Source organism: Eimeria tenella, genomic scaffold (assembly GCF_000499545.2).
Source record: "Eimeria tenella Houghton genomic scaffold, Eth_scaff5, whole genome shotgun sequence".
NCBI lineage: Eukaryota > Apicomplexa > Conoidasida > Eucoccidiorida > Eimeriidae > Eimeria > Eimeria tenella.
In genome coordinates, this window is record NW_013543395.1 from 348,134 (window position 1) to 364,905 (window position 16,772).

Genomic DNA, 16,772 nt, shown 5'->3' on the forward strand with positions numbered 1-16,772 from the left:
AACTCGCACCTAGAAGGCGCAAGCGCAGAGGCTTCAGGGAGTTCTAACGGATCCGTTACTGCTCCTACACAGCGGTTCTCAAGCTAACTATTCAAGGGCTGCTCAGCCTTTCAATGCTGTCATAGGTCTAGGATAATATGGGTCATTGATGGCCTCACCCTGTCCATTTGTACCTTTTGCTAAGGCTTGTTTTATCCTGACTTGTGAATAAATTTCTGTCGAAAAGGGTGATAAATAGCGAGACTTCAGATCAAGCGAGGTAGGAAAGAGTTTACCTACGCAATTAATCCGCTATCTATGTAGCCAGCATCTGGGAAAGTAGATGGAGAGGACACCACCTTCTGGTCTACAGCTTAAGTGTAAGTCCGTATATCTAGTTTCGTAATTCACTGCCTCGCTAATAACGATTCTATCAGCAAGCCCGCTAAAAATGAGCTCCTGCGTGACACAAGGCGTCTGTGAATTTGCGCTTCGATGCACCTCTACGTCCTTCAAGGACTGCCAAAAACTTAAAAGAACAAACGAAAGTATGTCTGTGCATGCAAATGCATGCTTGCACACATCTACACATGCATCATACTTGAATGCTAAGCCCTTAACGGCCAAAAGCACTCGCGATAAAATCAACTCAACCCCCGCCATCGCCACCCCTAAACATGTGGTGTCTATGTATCTGGCCAGAGCTCGACTTAGGCAAAAGCCCCTCAACTTTTTGCCGAACTCTTGCGGCCAATTTCTCGTCATTAACAGGACTTACGACATCATCTACAAACGCCTGCAACAACCAGCAAAAAACAGATATCTCTGCATATAGGAGCATATACATATATACATACACATATGTCGGGCGTGGATGCACGTTTGCCCGCAAATCCGGACAAGTGAAATTACGTTTGCGCATGCAGCTGTAGGCGCACCTACAAATGTATTGCACGCATACCCATCCACGAACTCAAAGAGGTGCGTTCACATCACAGCCTGGCTGAAACTAAAGTGGAATTAGCTATGATATGCCTCCTACAAGGATGCGTCTACCACCGGCGTCGGCAAAATATTCATTGGCACCTTGCACCCAAATGCAACTCAGCATGGATTTATTATTTCGAATGCACAAAAGGCTCATGAACGAAGACTAATGATACCCGGTTGGTCGCATATTCCCCGTATTTGTACTACCCATTGATGTCCACACAACACCGCCTTTGCGGGTTACTACACTGAAGCCTCCTTGGTTTGAGCTCTATCGTCTTCAGCAATTTGTTAACATGCGAATGCGCAAATGCGAGCAGTCACCCAAGCAAAGGTATTTGCAACTGAGGTTCTTCATGTGTCATTTATATTTAGGAGGTTAGCTTAGAAGCAGCTATCCTTAAAGAGTGCGTAATAGCATTCAGAGGTCCGCGCTGTCGCACTTGAGTTCGTGTGTATGCACTGAATTAGACTGCATGCAGCTGATTTACAATGCATGCAGCTAGTCCCTAAACCGTGAAGTCTGAAAGCCAGAATCCTTGAGTCTGCCTTACCAGCATCAAAAGCCTTTTGGCCTTATCTATAGGAAGTCCGCGGCTCATCATATAGAAGAGCGGCTCCGTGTCGAAGTCCCGTATGGCAGCTCCGTGCGTGGCCTGCGAGCAACAATGCACGAGACCTAACCTCTGAACGCTAAGTCCTAGATCCTAGGACCCTAGGGTTTAGGGTTTAGGCAAGCCAAGCCCTCACACTACAGCAACCAAGCGCCTGCACCCTAGAACACGACCGAAGCACCGAAGCCCCAAACCCCGATTCAATTTTCCTAACTTAAGCAGCTCATGCACTAATCCAGAGAAAATAAACCTAAGACCTCGGCCTCAATCCATGAACTCTATCCGATAAACCAGCACTCTCGATGAGGCAAGAGCTCAGGAAGCCTCCACATTACCTTTTTGATGTCCTCTGGAACAATTTCGAGAGTGGGCACTGCGACACATCTCGCGCCGTCCTCGAGCAAAATAACACGATTTAAGGACGAGGCACTCGCTCCCGTTCCCTGCCGTTCTATCCTTATGCGCCCTCGCCATATAGCCCGAGCTGCATGCAGCGAAGCGGAAGTGACCAGCTACGCATTGCGTACTTTGCCTGTCTTCCTTGCAACCTAGCTAACAAGCTAGCTGCCTAGCTCGCTAGCTTCACGGCTAGCTACCATGTGATGCCGCCGTGCGTGGCTTTCATTTGCGTCAAAACGTGGCTAGCTAGCTAGCTGTTAGCTAACTAGCTGGCTGCTAGATAGGTGGCTAGCAGATATAGTTTCGGGGCGCTGCAGGTCTGCGTGTCTGACCTTTTCCTGCCACCAGGCTCTTGTGGACCTGATCTGTCTCTGCGTCCGGGGCAATGTGATGCAGCATTTCAAATTTGGAATGGTCTTGGTCTTTGTTTAGCAACGAAATACCCCGAGATACGTGTGACGAACCCTCAGAGCCCTCCACCTGCATTCCGTAGCACACAGTCAAAGCGCAGACACCCTACGCTTTAGGTCGTGCGCACTAAAGCCTGCCTACCAAGCCCTAGGCTAAGCGCCGTGGGACCCTACTTTAACTATTTAAGTAAAGCTACAGTCACATGCATTCCTTCCCGCTGTTGCAGCTTCCTGCTGACCAGATCGCCGCTGCTGCTGCTGCTGCTGCTGCTGCTGCTGTTGTGGCTCTGCCGGAGGCGCTTTGGCAGTTAGCTGCTGACTTGGCGGTGGGGCTGTTACCTGCAAAGCGAAGCGGCTGATGGCTGCTCCTACGTCGACAAAAGTGAGCTTGTACTTCGATCGAGGCTGGCAGCAGACAGAGAGGTTCTCAAAGTGTGCGCTGTCTTCATCAAGTTCCTGCGAACAAGTTGAACGGCATGCGCAATAGACGCAAATGGAATTTACAAAGATTAAGCTATTCAATCCTTAGCTTTAAATGCTGTTTGGGTTAAACTAATGCTTCAAAATTACTGTTTGAATGCACGCGGCGAGATAATCATGTGTACGCTGCAAGCAGCTCAAAACAGTGGCAAGCCGACAGCAGAAGCGGTAGCAGCAGCAGCAGCAACACAGGCCAGTTCAGCTGCAGTGGTACAGCCATACTCCTGCTAGCTGGCTGGATTTGCTGTCTGCAGGAAGAGCTGGCTACCTGGGAATAAACATGATGCAACTCTGCCCCTTCTTCCAGGACTACTCTTGTGGCTGAGTTCACGCAAGGCCCCCTGAACCCCTTTTGTGTCAGCTTCTGCTGCTGCTGCTGCTCGCGTTTGTGCTGCTTGAGCTGCTTCAGTTCCTGCTGCTCCGCCGGAGACAACAAAGAAGAGAGGCTGACTTGAGTTTGGTGTATTTGGCACTTTGCGTTGCGGCCTACGTGGATTACAAAACGAGGGTTTATCAGCGGAGTCGCAATTCTTGCATTATCGCTGCTGCTGCTACTGCTGCTGCTGCTGCTTCCCCCTTCGCCAATGCGATCTATCTCATCTGAGGTTGTTACGTGAATGACTTGTAAAACAACGGGCTTCCTCTTGGAGCGCCCATCTGCGTTTCCTGTATCTTTAACTGTCGCTGCATCTCCTTCATCTTTACCATCCCCTGTTGCTCCCTCTGGTGCTGCTGCTGTTGCTGCCCTATGGGAAGCCTCTTTGTGCTCATCACTACTGTCATCGCCAGCAGCAGCAGCAGCAGCAGCAGCAGCGTCGGCAGGCTCTTCCTCCCAGTCAGTAACAATCAGCGCTGCTGCGTCATGCATCCCCGCAAGATTCAGTGCAGACATCTTTGCCATTCCAAAGTCCAGCTTGCGATAGTCATAAATGGCAAAGTCATTGTCGTACTTGCGGCTTGTCTTCCCCACCTGTCAGTACACCCCAACACGCCACACATCCATTTGCATGCACGTGGACATCTGCATCCAGTCTGTGCGAACTTTTGTCCACTTCACATCCTTTAAAAGGCGCGTAAGCCCCCCACTTATAAACGTGAGCCCATATGCGTATGAAATATATATATATATATATATATATACATGTATACGTATATATATATGTGTATATACACGTATGCGTATACATAATGCATACATGCATAAAGCGTATATATACACATTCGTACGTTATGTAGCGCAAAAGCATGCAACAGCTGCAAGGAGCAAACGTGTGCAGTCATTTGAGTGTACGTACAGGCAAACAGCCACGAAGGATACCTGTATTTCGTGGCTCTTTGGGTGTACATACACTCAAGTGAAATGCATGCATGCAGAGGCTTATAAGCACAAAGCAGCAGCATCTCTCTGCAGACTCAAAGCACCTGTGGGCACTTGTGCAGTCCGCGCAAAGCCCCACCTGGCCTCTGTGGAAAGGCTGAGTGTTCTTCCGCCAGTAATTCGTATATTCAGGAATAAACCTCAGCTGCTGCTCGATCTCTGCCCTCACTGCTGCATCTTGCAGATCGAAAAAGCTGCAGCAAACTGCAGGCAGCGGCTCCCCTTCCCCATCCTCCCCGTCCTCTGGCTCTCCCGCAGCAGCAGCAGCAGCTGCTGCTGCGGCTTCTGCCGCTTCTGCTGCTGTTGCGGTCTCTGGGCAGCCGCAGGCGCTCTCTTTGTGCGCGCTGTGCTGCTGCTGCTTCTCGTGAGGGTTTTTTCGCTCCATGCCTTCCAGCAGGCTAGCTGCGACTCCCCCCACCTCTTCTTGGTCAGCTAGCTGGCTAGCCAAGACCCCCACGCCCCTGCTGAGGCTGGGATCGACAATCCCATCCCGCAGCACCAACACTGCGTCTGCATGCGGCAGCACGTACTCCTCCAGGTGCTGCGGCAGCAACTCGCGGTGTACAGACACCCGACAGTCAAAGCGAGTGAAGTACAGATGACGGAGCTCAGAGCCTAAGCGCCAGCTCTCTAGCCGAGAGTGGGGAGTGGGCAGTTCCAAACATGTATCCCTGCAGCAGCAGCAGCAGCGGCAACAGCAGCAGCTACAGAGTCAGACTTGCTGCAGCGGGCTCGGGAGGCAAGATCGGCATGTCACGCACCAACGCTTCAAAGCGCAAAGACCGCAGCAGCAGCAGAAGCAGCAGCAGGTGCTGCTGCTGCAGCCATGGCTCACCATCCTGCTGCATTCATAAGTTTAAAAACATTATAAAACCTGTGGTTTATGTTGGTTAGACTTCCAGGCAAGGGAAATGGAGGAGGAACTGCAGCAAGACACAGACACGCCGGCATCAGCGACTCACCCAGGCATGCATCGGCGCTTGTGTGCAGTAGCAGCAGCAGCACAGCAGCAGCACAGCAGCAGCACAAAAGGAGCCGCTGCAGCAGCACTTAAGCTCTTGGGATTTGGTACCTCGTCAGTTCCTGGCTCAAAGCCTACGTAGTTGAAAATCATGCTCACCTGCTTCTGCCTCTGCGTCTGTGTTTGTTAGTTCTCCCGTGTCTGTTTGCTGCTGCATGCTTGCTGCTTCCTTGGCTTCCTGCTGCAGTCGCCAGTCCGTTTTGTACTGCCTGTGCTGCTGCTGCTGGTGGCACTGCCGCAGCCAAGTTGCTGCTGCTGCTGCGCGGCCCTCCAAAGAGCGCACAGCCACGCCCAAAGTCTTCAGCCAGAAAGCCTGCAGCAGCGGAAAACAGCGAAAAGCAAAAAGAAGAAATAAAGTAAAAGAGAAGCAGCAGCTGCTGCAGCAAGAGAGCCGCAAACGCAAAATAAATCAGAAATTCTCCCAGCCTTTGGCTGAGACACTCAGACCTGGCAGCGCCACAGACATCTGCAGCTCAAAGCCAAAAAAGGAAAAAACATGAGAAGAAAATTAGACAAAAAAAAGGTTAAGTGAAAAAGAAATTGGGGGGGAACCAGAAAAATGAAAGGAAAAGAAAGAGAGGTGCCAAGACACTCGAGAGGGCATTAAAAAGAGACATGAAAAAAGGCAAAAACGAAGTGAGAGGAAGGCAGCAGCGGCAGCAGAGGCCGCCGCAGCAGCAAAAGGCTGCCGCAGCAGCAAAATGAAGCAGCAGCAGACGCAGCAGCGCAGTAGGGAGTCTCAGAACGAGTCCCAAGATATACATTATAGTGATAATTTTTTATATAATAATTTTAATAAATATATAATTGAATTATTTAATTTAACATTAAAAACTTAGAAGGTTTTTATCTTTTCCAATTTAAATGATAGGTTTTTTTAAAGATGTCAAGTTCCTTTAATGTAGTTATCTCACAGCGTTTTAGTACGGGTGATAATATATTTTAACATATACATTTTTCCAGCTATATATTTTTATTTATATATTAAAAACTATATTATAAAAATATAATAAAAATTATAGGTCACTATTTGTTATATATATTTACAGTAAAGGAAGTTTAACCTTATTACCCATCAATTGCAGAGAAGCAAAAACACAAAGAGAGGAGAAGCAGCACTAGATCCCTCGCGCTGCTGCTCTTCTTTTGCTATTTTGCCTGGAAGCCAACGCGGTGTATAGACACCTCGAGTGGCTGCGCGCAGAGGTCCTGCTGCTGGAGTGTACAGACACCGCCGCTGGGGTGTATGCGCAGCTCATTTGGAACGCATGCAGGAGAGAACTGGGGTGTCTGTACAGCTCGGCTGGGGTGTACGTACACCTGAACCGGGGGAAGCTCACGCACTTGTCTTTTTCGCTCCAAAGGGCTGACAAACTGCAACTTTAGTCGATTTCGCAAGGCAGAATGGGTTGTGTCGATATCGGGTTTCGACAAATGGCTCAGCGACAGAGTCGAAATGGCGGTGGAGTTCTGCGGTGTACAGACACCGCAGCGAGCCGCAGCACTCAGTCGCAAACACCGCATGCATGCAGACGCGCAGAAGTCAAGCAAAGAAAGAAAAATAAAACAAACAAAAGTTCAAGAATAGAAACAACAGCAAGGGCTCTCAACAGCCCTCTGACAGGGGCACCCGCTGTCAGGCTTGCTGTCAACAGCAGCAGCAAGGAGGCTCGCCGCAGCAGCAGCAAGCACAGCGCCCGCAGCAGCAGCAGCACCAGCTGCGGCAACAGCAGCAGCAGCAGCGGCGAGGGCAGCAGCAGCGGTAGCAGCAGTAGGAGACGCGGCAGCCGCAACAACAACCGCAGTAGCAGCAGCAACAGCAGCAGTAGCACCAGCCACACCAGCAGCAGCAGCAACAGCAGTAGCAGCAGTACCAGCCACACCAGCAACAGCAGCACAGCAGCAGCAGCAGCAGCTCTCACAAGAAACGGCCTGGGGGCATCTGTCCAGTCGTCGGGAATGAATCTTGGCTCTACACTAATGTCCGAATATGTCTCTGAATCTTCATCTGCATTTATTTCTTTTTCATTTTTACTTTCATTTCCATTTTCACTTTCATTTTCATTTTCCTCTTCTGCAACAAGACGGCGAATTAGGCGGCTCATGGAGCCCCACAAGTCGTCGCTCCTTGCCTTCTGAGGCCCCTTGGAGGCAGCAGCAGCAGCAGCTGCTGCTGCAGCAGCAGCCTCAGCAGCAGCAACAGCGTTGGCTGCTGCTGCTGCAACTTGCTGGTCTGTGCCCCCATGCTGCGCCTCTCTCCAAGCCGCCTCCCGCGCTGCTGCTGCTGCTTCTGCTGCTGCTGCTTTGGGGACAAAGGTGTCTGTTGCTGCATCCAAGAAGCGCGAGGCTGCTGCTGCAGTCCACGGCGTGATTGCAGCAGCAGAAGCAGCAGCAGCACCAGCAGCAGCAGGCCGCAGCTGCAGCAGCAAATCGCGCGGCACCTGAAAGGGAGACAGCGAAGACGGAGACCAAGTCTTGGGTCCCTCGTTTTGCAGCAGCCTGCTGCTCCACTCTCCCTCTAATTCTTCAGTTTCTGCTATTGCTGCTGCTGCTGCCGCTGGATCTCCTGCTGCTGAGCCTGCTGCTGCCGAGCCGCTTGCTGCTGTACCTGATGCTGCTGCAGGCGGTGCTTCACCAGCTCCTGCAGCGGCACCGCCTGCAGGTTGGCCGGCAGCAGCAGCAGCAGCAGCCGGCGCAGCAGCAGCAGCAGCCGGCGCAGCAGCAGCAGCACCCGGTGCAGCAGCAGCAGCAGCCGGTGCAGCAGCAGCAGCACCCGGTGCAGCAGCAGCTGCAGACTCCCCGCTGCGGCAAGAAAAGCCGTTGGGCCTCCTAGTAGCTCCTGAGAAATGCCTCTTCGGGTGTACAGACAATAAGCTTCCAATGTCCTTAGAGAGGCCCCACATGGGCACCTCTAGGGGGCCCCCTTGTTGAGTCCTCGGGGGGCCCCCCAAGGGGGCCCCCGGGGGACCCCCAACGGGGGTCCCCAGGGGGGCCCTGGAGACTAAGAAAGCCGCATGGGGCTCTCCTCCAGCCCTCCTGGAACTGCTGCTGCTGAGGCGCAAGCTAGAGGCTTCCCACAGCAGCAGCAGCAGCAGCAGCAGCAGGAGCCACCGCTGCAGCACCGGCAGCAGCTGCTGCTGCCGGCGAGGCCAAACGCCCATAAGCAGTCAAATAAACCGCGAGGGCCATCGCCTGTGAAGAGGCCCCATGCACTTGAAAGAGCAGGACCCCGTGCCGCAAACCCCAGGAATTAGGGTTTAGGGTTTAGAATTTAGGGTTTAGAGCTGATGCTAGAGGCCGAGTGCGGCTACTGGATCCCTCGGCGGCCGAAGGGAAACAAGGTTTACCGTTTAGGGTTTAGGGTTTAGGGCTGGCCTAGCTTGAGAGCCAAGGAAGCCCTTGCAGAAGTGTTAGCCCGCACCGTGCACCCCGAACCTCAAATATTAAGCCCTAAGCCCTAAACCCTAAACCCTAAACCCTAAACCCTAAACCCTAAACCGTAATCCCTCACCAGCAACCCTCTCGTTATCGACCAACGCTGTGGACGAGCTATGTCTCGTCTTCGGCTGCAGCGGCGCCTCGGCAACACCGGGAGAGTTGAGGAAAAAAAGAAAAGAATTAAATTTAAAAATGAAAAAAAGTTGCCGTCAAAGGCGATTTGAAGAAGTGGCGCTCTAAACCCTAAACCCTACACCCGAAATCCTGATCTGACATCGGCGGATCCATGAGCGCTGCGCAAGCCAGCAGCATCTTTGTCTCGCTAAACGATTTTTTCCTTTCGCTTTTCCTTTTCTTGACTCCCAATTTAACGCTTTATTCCCGACCCTATACCCTAAACCGTAAATCCTAAACCCTAAACCGTAGTATATGGCGTTGCTGATGCTCGCCGGTGTTCTTGACTGCTCCCGCTGTCTCGCCTCTGCTTTGCAGCAGCAGCCCTAAACCCCAAAATCGAAACCCTAAACCCTAAAGCTTTTTGTAACTATTCAAGCCTGACAGGGAACGCCAAGTTTGTAGCTGCAGACCCTAGATCCGACAGCTTAAATCCTAGGCTTGCTAGCCTCTATGCATTGAAGCTAAACCCTAAACCCTAAACCCTAAACCCTGACTCGGGCCTGGAGCGACGAAGATGCGCATTGTGTTCTTCGCCCTGGCCTTGTTTCTGAGTGGCTACGAGACTCAGGCCTCAGAAGAGTACAAGGTAAGCTCGTGCTGCTGTTGCTGCTGCTGCTGTTGTTGCTGCTGCTGCTGCTGCTCTTGCTGACGCGATCTGCGTGCGTCCCGCGAGCAAAGGATTGTTTTGGATGTGTTAAGGACTGCTGAAGCATCTGCAACACGCTCACTAGCTGCAGCAGCAGCAAAGGCAGCAGCAGCAGCAGCAAAAGCAGCAGCAGCAAAAGCAGCAGCAGCGGCAGCAAAAGCATCAGCAGCAGCAAAAGCAACACAGGTTTCTTATGTTTGCGTTCCTTGTCCCAGTTCCCTTCCTTCCGCCTCGTCCCCGACAAACGAAACCCCAACTCAAGCGCGCCTGCTGCTGCAGCTGGTGCTGCTGCTGCTGCTGCTGCTGATTACGTCCGAAGCTGGACCTTCTACCAGCCGTATCTGTACCGGCTGCAGCTCTCTGCAGGGCCGGCAGCGGAATCCCCAGCAGCAGCAGAAGCAGCAGCAACAGAAGCAGCAACAGCAGGCGTCTGCGCCTTCGTGGCTCTTATACATGGGCGCGATATTATTACGAACTCGCGCTGGAAATGGACCTGGACTTGGCAGTGGGATTTCATCAAAAAACAGCTTGAAAAAGAAGCCAGGGTGGGCTGCTTCTGCTGCTGCTGCTGCTGCTACTGTCCTGTTGCTGCTGCTGCTGCTGCTTTAGGTGCTACTGCTTCTGCTTTCTCGCTGTTGTTGCTTCTGCTACCTCTGTTGCTGCTGCTGCTGGTCTTCTTGCTGTCGCTGCTGCCGCTGTTTCCGGTTGAGCGGCTCTTGCTGCTGCTGCTGCTGCTGTTGTTGCTGCTGCTGCTGTTGTTGCTGCTGCTGGCTCCGTCGCTTGCTATGAAGCGCCTCGTGAGGCTGGACCGTTGCAGTGCTGGTTCTTCCCAGTCCCACTTTTCGTGTTTCTTATTCTCCACTCTTATTTCAATTTCCTCCTGTATTTATTTGCAAGTTTTATTTCTTTTATTTTCATTTCCTTTCGGCCTCTCGTCCGTGCTGCTGTACATACAGCACACTGACGCTCCTCAGTACTCATAATTCATCTTTTGCATGCAAAAGCAAAAAGCCCCGCAGATGTACTAAGATAAATTCTGCACTTTTTAATTTCAACTTTATATTATATTATATTTCATATTTATTTAATTCTGCATGCGCTGCCTTAGTTCTGCGAATTCGCCTTGGGCTGTTTTGCCCACATGCATTTGCGCTTCTGACATTTATGCCTCAACTCATTTGCCAGTGGTCCACTGGACCTTTGGGCCTGCAAGCAGGAGTTAGCGTGGTCCAGTGGTCCATGGCGCATGCATGCAGGCGCCACTCTGGTCCAGTGGTCTTTGGGGCTTGCATGCAGGGGCCAGTGGGGCACTGGTCAATGGTGCATGCATGCAGAAACCAGTGGGGTCCACTGGTCCAGCGCGCATGCATGCAGGCGCCAAGGACCAGTGGACCCCACTGGACTTGTGTGGCTTTTGCTGCGCAGTGCACTGGCGCATACAAAAGTGGATTCTTGTCTTTTTATTTATCTGTACCAGTTGTGCATACAAAGGCCAGCACATGTGTGCATGCAAGCTTGCTGGTGCTGGTGCTGCTGCTGTTGCAGTTGGTGGTTTTACTCTTTTTCGGGGGCAGTTGCTGCTGCTGCTGCTTTCGCTGCTGCCTTTTTGCCTTCGACACCGCTGCTGCTGCTGCTGCTGCAGTTGTCATTTGATTTACTTTTTTCCGGTTTTTGCTTCAGCATGATCGCGTGCTGCTGCTGACCCCACAGTCCTCCCAGCCCTCGGGGTGTCTGTACAGACAGATCCAGCAGGTGGCGCAAATCATCTACCGCGCTTTGTCGCTTAACACGGAGCCCATAGAAGCAGCAGCAGCAGCAGCAGCAGCAGATGACAGCGACCCTGCTGCAGCGCAGCCCCTGCTTCTGCAGGGCGCAGGATTTTTCAAAGGCTGCAAAAGAGTCCGGGTGTATCTACACGCCGCTTGTCACGGCTCCATTGTCGCCAGAGCAATCTTGGCCAAAGAAAGCTCCATCTGGGAAGGCCATGTCAGAACTGCTGCTGCTGCTGCTGCTGCTGCTGTTTGTTTTAGCTGCAATTTCGGCTACTGTTGGCTGTGGTAGTGGTGGTGGTGGTGCCGCCTGCCTTCGCTGCTTTTCGTGGCGCTGCTGCTGCTGCGGCCGCCTTTGCTATTACAGCTGGGCTCCCCGCTGCTGCCATTCCTGCCTCTGCTGCTGCTGGTGCTGTCATTTCTTTTTGCTGCGCCTTGGTTATCTGCTGCTGCTGCTGCGGCTCTGCCGTTCTGGCTGCTGCTTTTGCGGCTGGTATTGCTGCTGCTAGTGTGCTCTACTCCTTGGCCTCTTGGCTGCGAACTCCTGCGTTGCTTCTGGCTGCTGTTGCTGCAGTTGTGGGTGCTGGCTTCTGCCGCAGCTTCTGCAGTGGCTGCAGCAGGCTCAGCCCTCCCGCTGCTGTTGCTGCTTCTGTAGCTGCTGCTGTTGCTCTGTACGAGGCTCGTTGGGTGCTTTTCGGGGGATGTGCATTGCTGCCGGTGTTGTCGCTGCTGCTGCTACTGCTGCTGCTGCAGGGTCCCGCCGCTGCAGCAGCAGGTGCAGCAGCTGCGCTGGTGCAGCGCCTGCTGTCTTCTCCGTTTTTCGATTTGACTTCTTTCACTTTTGTCGTTCCTGCGCTCGCGGGGGTCCGGGAGAACCCGCGAATAACGCCGAAGGGAGCAGCAGCAGTGGCGGGGCCAGCAGCAGCAGCAGCAGCAGCAGCAATATCTGCAGCCGAAGCTGCGCTGCGCCTCTTAAGGCTGGACCCCCCCATTGCCACCATTCTCGTGTGGGGTGGAGGCAGCGGCCCGGTGTACTTACACCGAGACGCCGCGCGCCTTTTGTGTTCCTTAGCAGCAGCAGAGACGCAAGATAGCGGCAGCAGCAGCAGCAGCAAAAGGGGCTCGCTGCTGCTGCAGTTCAAGAGACTGGCTGTCTTTGCCAACCTAGACGGCGACATGATTGTTTCTCCCCGCTGCGCTGCGGGCGTGAGCGACGCCTTTCAGACTTCTGCTGCAGCAAAGGCTCTGCTGCAGCAGGCACAAGCAGCAGAAGCAGCAGCAGCCAGAGCACCTGCTGGAGCTGGCTTTGGAGCAGCGGAAACCCCCAAAGCCCTTCTGCCCCATAGGATTCCTGTAGAGCTGGCGCCGCTAAATCAGTACGCCTTCTGCTGCTGCTGCTGCTGCTGCTGCTCCTACTGTATCATCTTGTCACTACTACTGTTATTGCTGCCGTTTTGCTGCTGCTGCTCCTGCTCGTTTGGGTCTCCCAAAGGAGCTGCTACGGCTGCTTACGAGAACAATTGAGGCATTGCTGCTAACGAGATAGGCGAATGAACAGCGGGCGCATTACTCTTGTGCTGCGATCGCCACATTTGCCGCTTTCACCGCATATGCTGCTGCTGCTGCTGCAGGCGCGCTGCGAGGCAGCCAATGCCGCCCGATGTGCAGGAGCTGCTGACCAAGAGGTACATCTGCTGGGACCCGCAGCCGCCGCGGCGGGAGCGGCAGATCTACGAGCTGACGCTGAAGCTGCTGCAGCTGTGGGATGTAAACAAGCAGCTGCAGCAGCAGCAACAGCAGCAGCAGCAACAACAACAGCTGCAGCAGCAGCAGCCGTCGGAAGGCCGGAGAAGGAAAGGAAGGGCACGGTGGTCGCTGGGATCGCTGGTCCCAGACTCGCACAACCAGCAGCAGCAGCAACAGCAGCAGCAAATCCTTCGCTTTGTAGTGTACATACCCCCGGTGAGCAGCCGAAGGGCCGTAGCAAACCACCCCCACTTCCTGGCTTTTGGTTCCCGCAGCTGGATGCTGCCAGTTGTGGCTCCGCTGCTGCGCGCCGTCGCTGCTGCTGCTGCTGGCAGCAGCGAAGAGCTGCAGCAGCTCACAGTGATGGACACAGACCAGAACTGGTGGCACCCCTAAGTGTTTGAACTCCACATGCCGCCCGCAGCTGCCGCAGCTGCTGCAGCAGCCACTGCAGCAGCGGCTGCTGCAGCAGCAGCAGCGGCTGCTGCATGTTCCAGCGGCAGCGGCTGCAAGTGCTGAAGTGGCTGCAAGTGCTGCAGCGGCTACAGATGCTGCAGCAGCAGCAGCAGCATTTGCAGCAGCGGCAGCCGCATGCTCCAGCAGCAGCAGCTGTTGCTGCTGGAGCATCCGTTGCAAGCAGCGCTGGTCTGCAGCAGCTGCACCAGAAGCACAAGCAGCAGCAGCAGCTGCAGCGTGCGTCAACAGTAGCACCTAAGACACGAACAGCTGCGGCTGCAACAGGTGCAGGAGCAGCTGGAGCAGCAGCAGCCGCTCCAGCAGTAACAATACCACCCGCAGCAGGTGCAGCAGCAATGAATGCTGCAGGAACGGCTACCGGTACAGCAACGCTATCACCTGCAGCACCTGCCCCGTGCAGCTCGCTGCTTGCAGCAGCAGCAGCAGCAGCACGCGAAGCTACTAACTCTACTTACGTCACCTCCGGCTACTAAACCCCTGCTATTACCCCCAAACCCTAAACCCTAACCCCGAAAATTACGCTGTCACGCCCCCTGTTCTTGTTGCTGCGGATCAAATTGAACGGCGCAGTAGCAGTGCTGCAGCAGCAATCGCTGCTGCAGCTGCTCCTATTGCTGCAGCATGCCTTTCTGCCTTTGGTGGACGGGCTGCTGCAGCCCCTGCATTGAGGGCTGCAGCTGCAGATGCAGCAGCCCTTACTGCTGCCTGACTGGGACCGCTGTGCTTCCTGCCATGCTGCAGCTCTTGCAGCATCAGCACCGGCAACTGCAGCAGCAGCTGCAGCGGCAACAGCTGCAGCAGCAGCTGCAGCAGCAGCAGCAGCTGCAGCAACAAGACCAGGTGCAGCAGCAGCACATCAACTACTGCTGCCGACACCTTTGTTCTGCTTCTTTGACAGGCATTGGTTCCTTTTGGTGGTGCTGCCTCTGCTGCTGCTGCTGCCTTTGCTGCGGCTGCCTTTGCTGCTGCTGCTGCTGCTGCTGCTCCACGCTGTCCAGCAACCTCGTTATGCGCGGGTCACCTTCTTCCCCCTTCAGCACTTGCTGCAGCAGCCCGGGGTCCAACAGGTCAATGCCTTCTGCTGCAGCAGCAGATTGCAGCGCCCCCACAAATCCGAAGAAGTCCGACAGCTCTTCTCCCAGCGAGCTGCTGCTGCTGCCCTCCTTGCTGCTGCTGCTGCTCGCGTTCACGCCTCCTACTGGCGTCGAGCTCGCCGTCGCAGCTTGCTGCTGCTGCTGCGGCTGCTGCAGCGGCTTCGGCCGCTCCTGGGTGGGTGGGCCCGCCGAGAGAGCAGCAGGTGCAGCGGCAGCAGCAGGTGCAGCAGCTGGTGCAGCAGCAGGAGTAGCAGCAGCAGCAGCAGCAGCAGGAGTAGCTGCAGCAGCTGCTGCTGCTCTGGCTTCTGCTGCATTGAGCTGCTGCTGCACTTCTGGCGGGATGTCCCCTAGGTTGCAAGCCTCCTCCAGCAGCTGCTGAATCTCCAGGAGTTGTCCCCATGAGGCTGCTGTTGCTGCTGCAGACGACTCCCTCTGCTGCTGCTGCTGCTGCTGCGGCTGCTGCTGGTCACACAAGAAGACAATGCGCCTGTAGACGGTCACTTGCTTCTCATAGGTCTTCAGCTCCTCGGGTGATAGGCCTGCAGCAGGCTGCTTCCCCTGCTGCTGCTCCTGCTGCTGCTGCTGCTGCAACCAAGGCTCGTACACCTGCAGCAGCTCCTTCACTGGGTCAGCTATTGTGCTTATGGAAAGATCATCGCCTTTCAGAGCTTCCAGAGCTGCAGCAAAAGCATTGGGGCATGCTGCTGCTGGTGTTGCTGCTGTTGCTGCTGCTGCATCTGCTGCCTTTGCAGCAGCACCTGAAGCGCTACCATCAGCAGCAGCAGCAGTAGCAGCAGCGTCTGCAGCAAGGAGAGGCCCTTTCTCGACTGCCCGCAGCACATCAGCAAGGGTCTGCAGCAGATCCACGGGCCCGCTTGTGCCATCCTGTGGCTTTGCTGCTGTTGCTTCAGCTGCTGCTGCTGGGGTGGTGCTTGCAGCAGCAGCAGCAGCAGCCGAGGACGGCACAGGGGGAGACTGCCGCAGCAGCTCCTGCTCCAGCTCCTTTACACAGAAGCTGAGAGAGTCGCACTGCTTCTCTGCTGCTGCTGCTGCTGCTGCCGCTGCTCCACCCTTTTTGGGATATGTTGCTGCATCCATTGCTGCAGCTGCTCGCGGCTCCAGCCTTTCATCTGTTGAAGGGGCTGTAGTAGCAGCTGCTGTTGCTGCTGCTGCTGCTGAAACACCTGCTGAATCTTTTGCTGCCTCGACAGCTGGCCCTGGCTGCTGCGGCTTCTCGTGCCGCTGCAGTGCGCCCCCTTGCTGCTGCAGCAGTTGTTGCTGCTGCACCAGCATCACCTGCTGCAGCAGCGGATCCTGCTGCAGCAGATGTGGAGACTCATCATGTCTTTGCTGCTGCTGCTGCTGCTGGCAAGGGGGGAAGGAAAAGGTTTCTAGGTCGTGCAGTGTTGATGCTATTAGACAGTCGAGATCTGTGCCGTTGGCGCTGTTGTTGCTGCTGCTGCTGCTGTTGCTGCTGTTGCTGCTGCTGCTGCTGCTGACGATGCTGTTGCTTTTCAGGTACTCCATCGGTGCGAGGAGAAGCTGAGAACAGCCTTTTAAGGCACAAGGCAGCGACCGCCAGCTGTAAACCCTAAACCCTAAACCCTGGGCTCTGTCTCGTCTACGGGAGAGCGCTCACAAACGCTAAACCCTAAACCCTAAACAGCAAATTCTAAAGCCCAAAATTAAAAGAATATGATTTAACCGGAGACAAAAAGATGGACGCCCCACTCGGACCGTAACTCCTAAACCCTAAACCCTAAACCCTAAACCATACCGCTCGAACGTGGCGTGTATAGCATGCGCTGCCGGGGCTGGGCTGCAGAAGCAGAGTTTAGGGTTTAGGGTTTAGGGTTTGAAATTACTACTGAAGTTTTATTTCGAGTTGAGAGGAGCTTATTGGTTAGTTGTGTGCTATGACGGGGTAGCCAGTTGCTGCCTACCCCAGAGCCGCGAACCCTAAACCCTAAACCCTACACCCTACAGACCGAAGCCTAAGCGCTAAACACCAAACTCTAAGCCATAAACCCTAAACCCTAAACCCTCATATCCTTCGGAAACGACACCCAATGTGTGAACTCGAAACCCTAGCGCCTCCAGCTCCAGTCGTAGCGATCACAACCCTGAACCCTGAAGTAGCCAGCCGCCAGAAGC

At 54.3% G+C, this 16,772-nt stretch overlaps 4 protein-coding genes across 4 annotated transcripts; 2 read left to right on the top strand and 2 right to left on the bottom strand.

Annotated features, from left to right (window-relative positions):
• Positions 1 to 628: 628 nt before the first annotated feature.
• On the bottom strand, positions 629 to 8,432 carry ETH_00011060 (sufB/sufD domain-containing protein, putative; the record flags this gene model as incomplete). The annotated part of the gene is made up of 10 exons (XM_013377327.1): positions 629 to 775; positions 1,524 to 1,625; positions 1,919 to 2,067; positions 2,315 to 2,462; positions 2,732 to 2,848; positions 3,141 to 3,842; positions 4,330 to 4,921; positions 5,086 to 5,173; positions 5,371 to 5,584; positions 7,194 to 8,432. 10 exons carry the CDS (start codon positions 8,430 to 8,432, stop codon positions 629 to 631), a joined length of 3,498 nt encoding a protein of 1,165 aa, XP_013232781.1.
• A 968-nt stretch (positions 8,433 to 9,400) lies between these two features.
• Positions 9,401 to 13,443, top strand: ETH_00011065 (uncharacterized protein; the record flags this gene model as incomplete). The annotated part of the gene is made up of 5 exons (XM_013377328.1): positions 9,401 to 9,472; positions 9,748 to 10,077; positions 11,213 to 11,518; positions 12,055 to 12,677; positions 12,933 to 13,443. The coding sequence occupies 5 exons, from the start codon at positions 9,401 to 9,403 to the stop codon at positions 13,441 to 13,443; spliced, it is 1,842 nt and encodes a 613-aa protein (XP_013232782.1).
• Positions 13,444 to 13,535: 92 nt separating this feature from the next.
• On the top strand, positions 13,536 to 13,997 carry ETH_00011070 (uncharacterized protein; the record flags this gene model as incomplete). Its single annotated transcript, XM_013377329.1, has 1 exon — positions 13,536 to 13,997. The coding sequence occupies one exon, from the start codon at positions 13,536 to 13,538 to the stop codon at positions 13,995 to 13,997; it is 462 nt and encodes a 153-aa protein (XP_013232783.1).
• A 387-nt stretch (positions 13,998 to 14,384) lies between these two features.
• Positions 14,385 to 16,145, bottom strand: ETH_00011075 (uncharacterized protein; the record flags this gene model as incomplete). Its single annotated transcript, XM_013377330.1, has 1 exon — positions 14,385 to 16,145. One exon carries the CDS (start codon positions 16,143 to 16,145, stop codon positions 14,385 to 14,387), a length of 1,761 nt encoding a protein of 586 aa, XP_013232784.1.
• Positions 16,146 to 16,772: the final 627 nt, after the last annotated feature.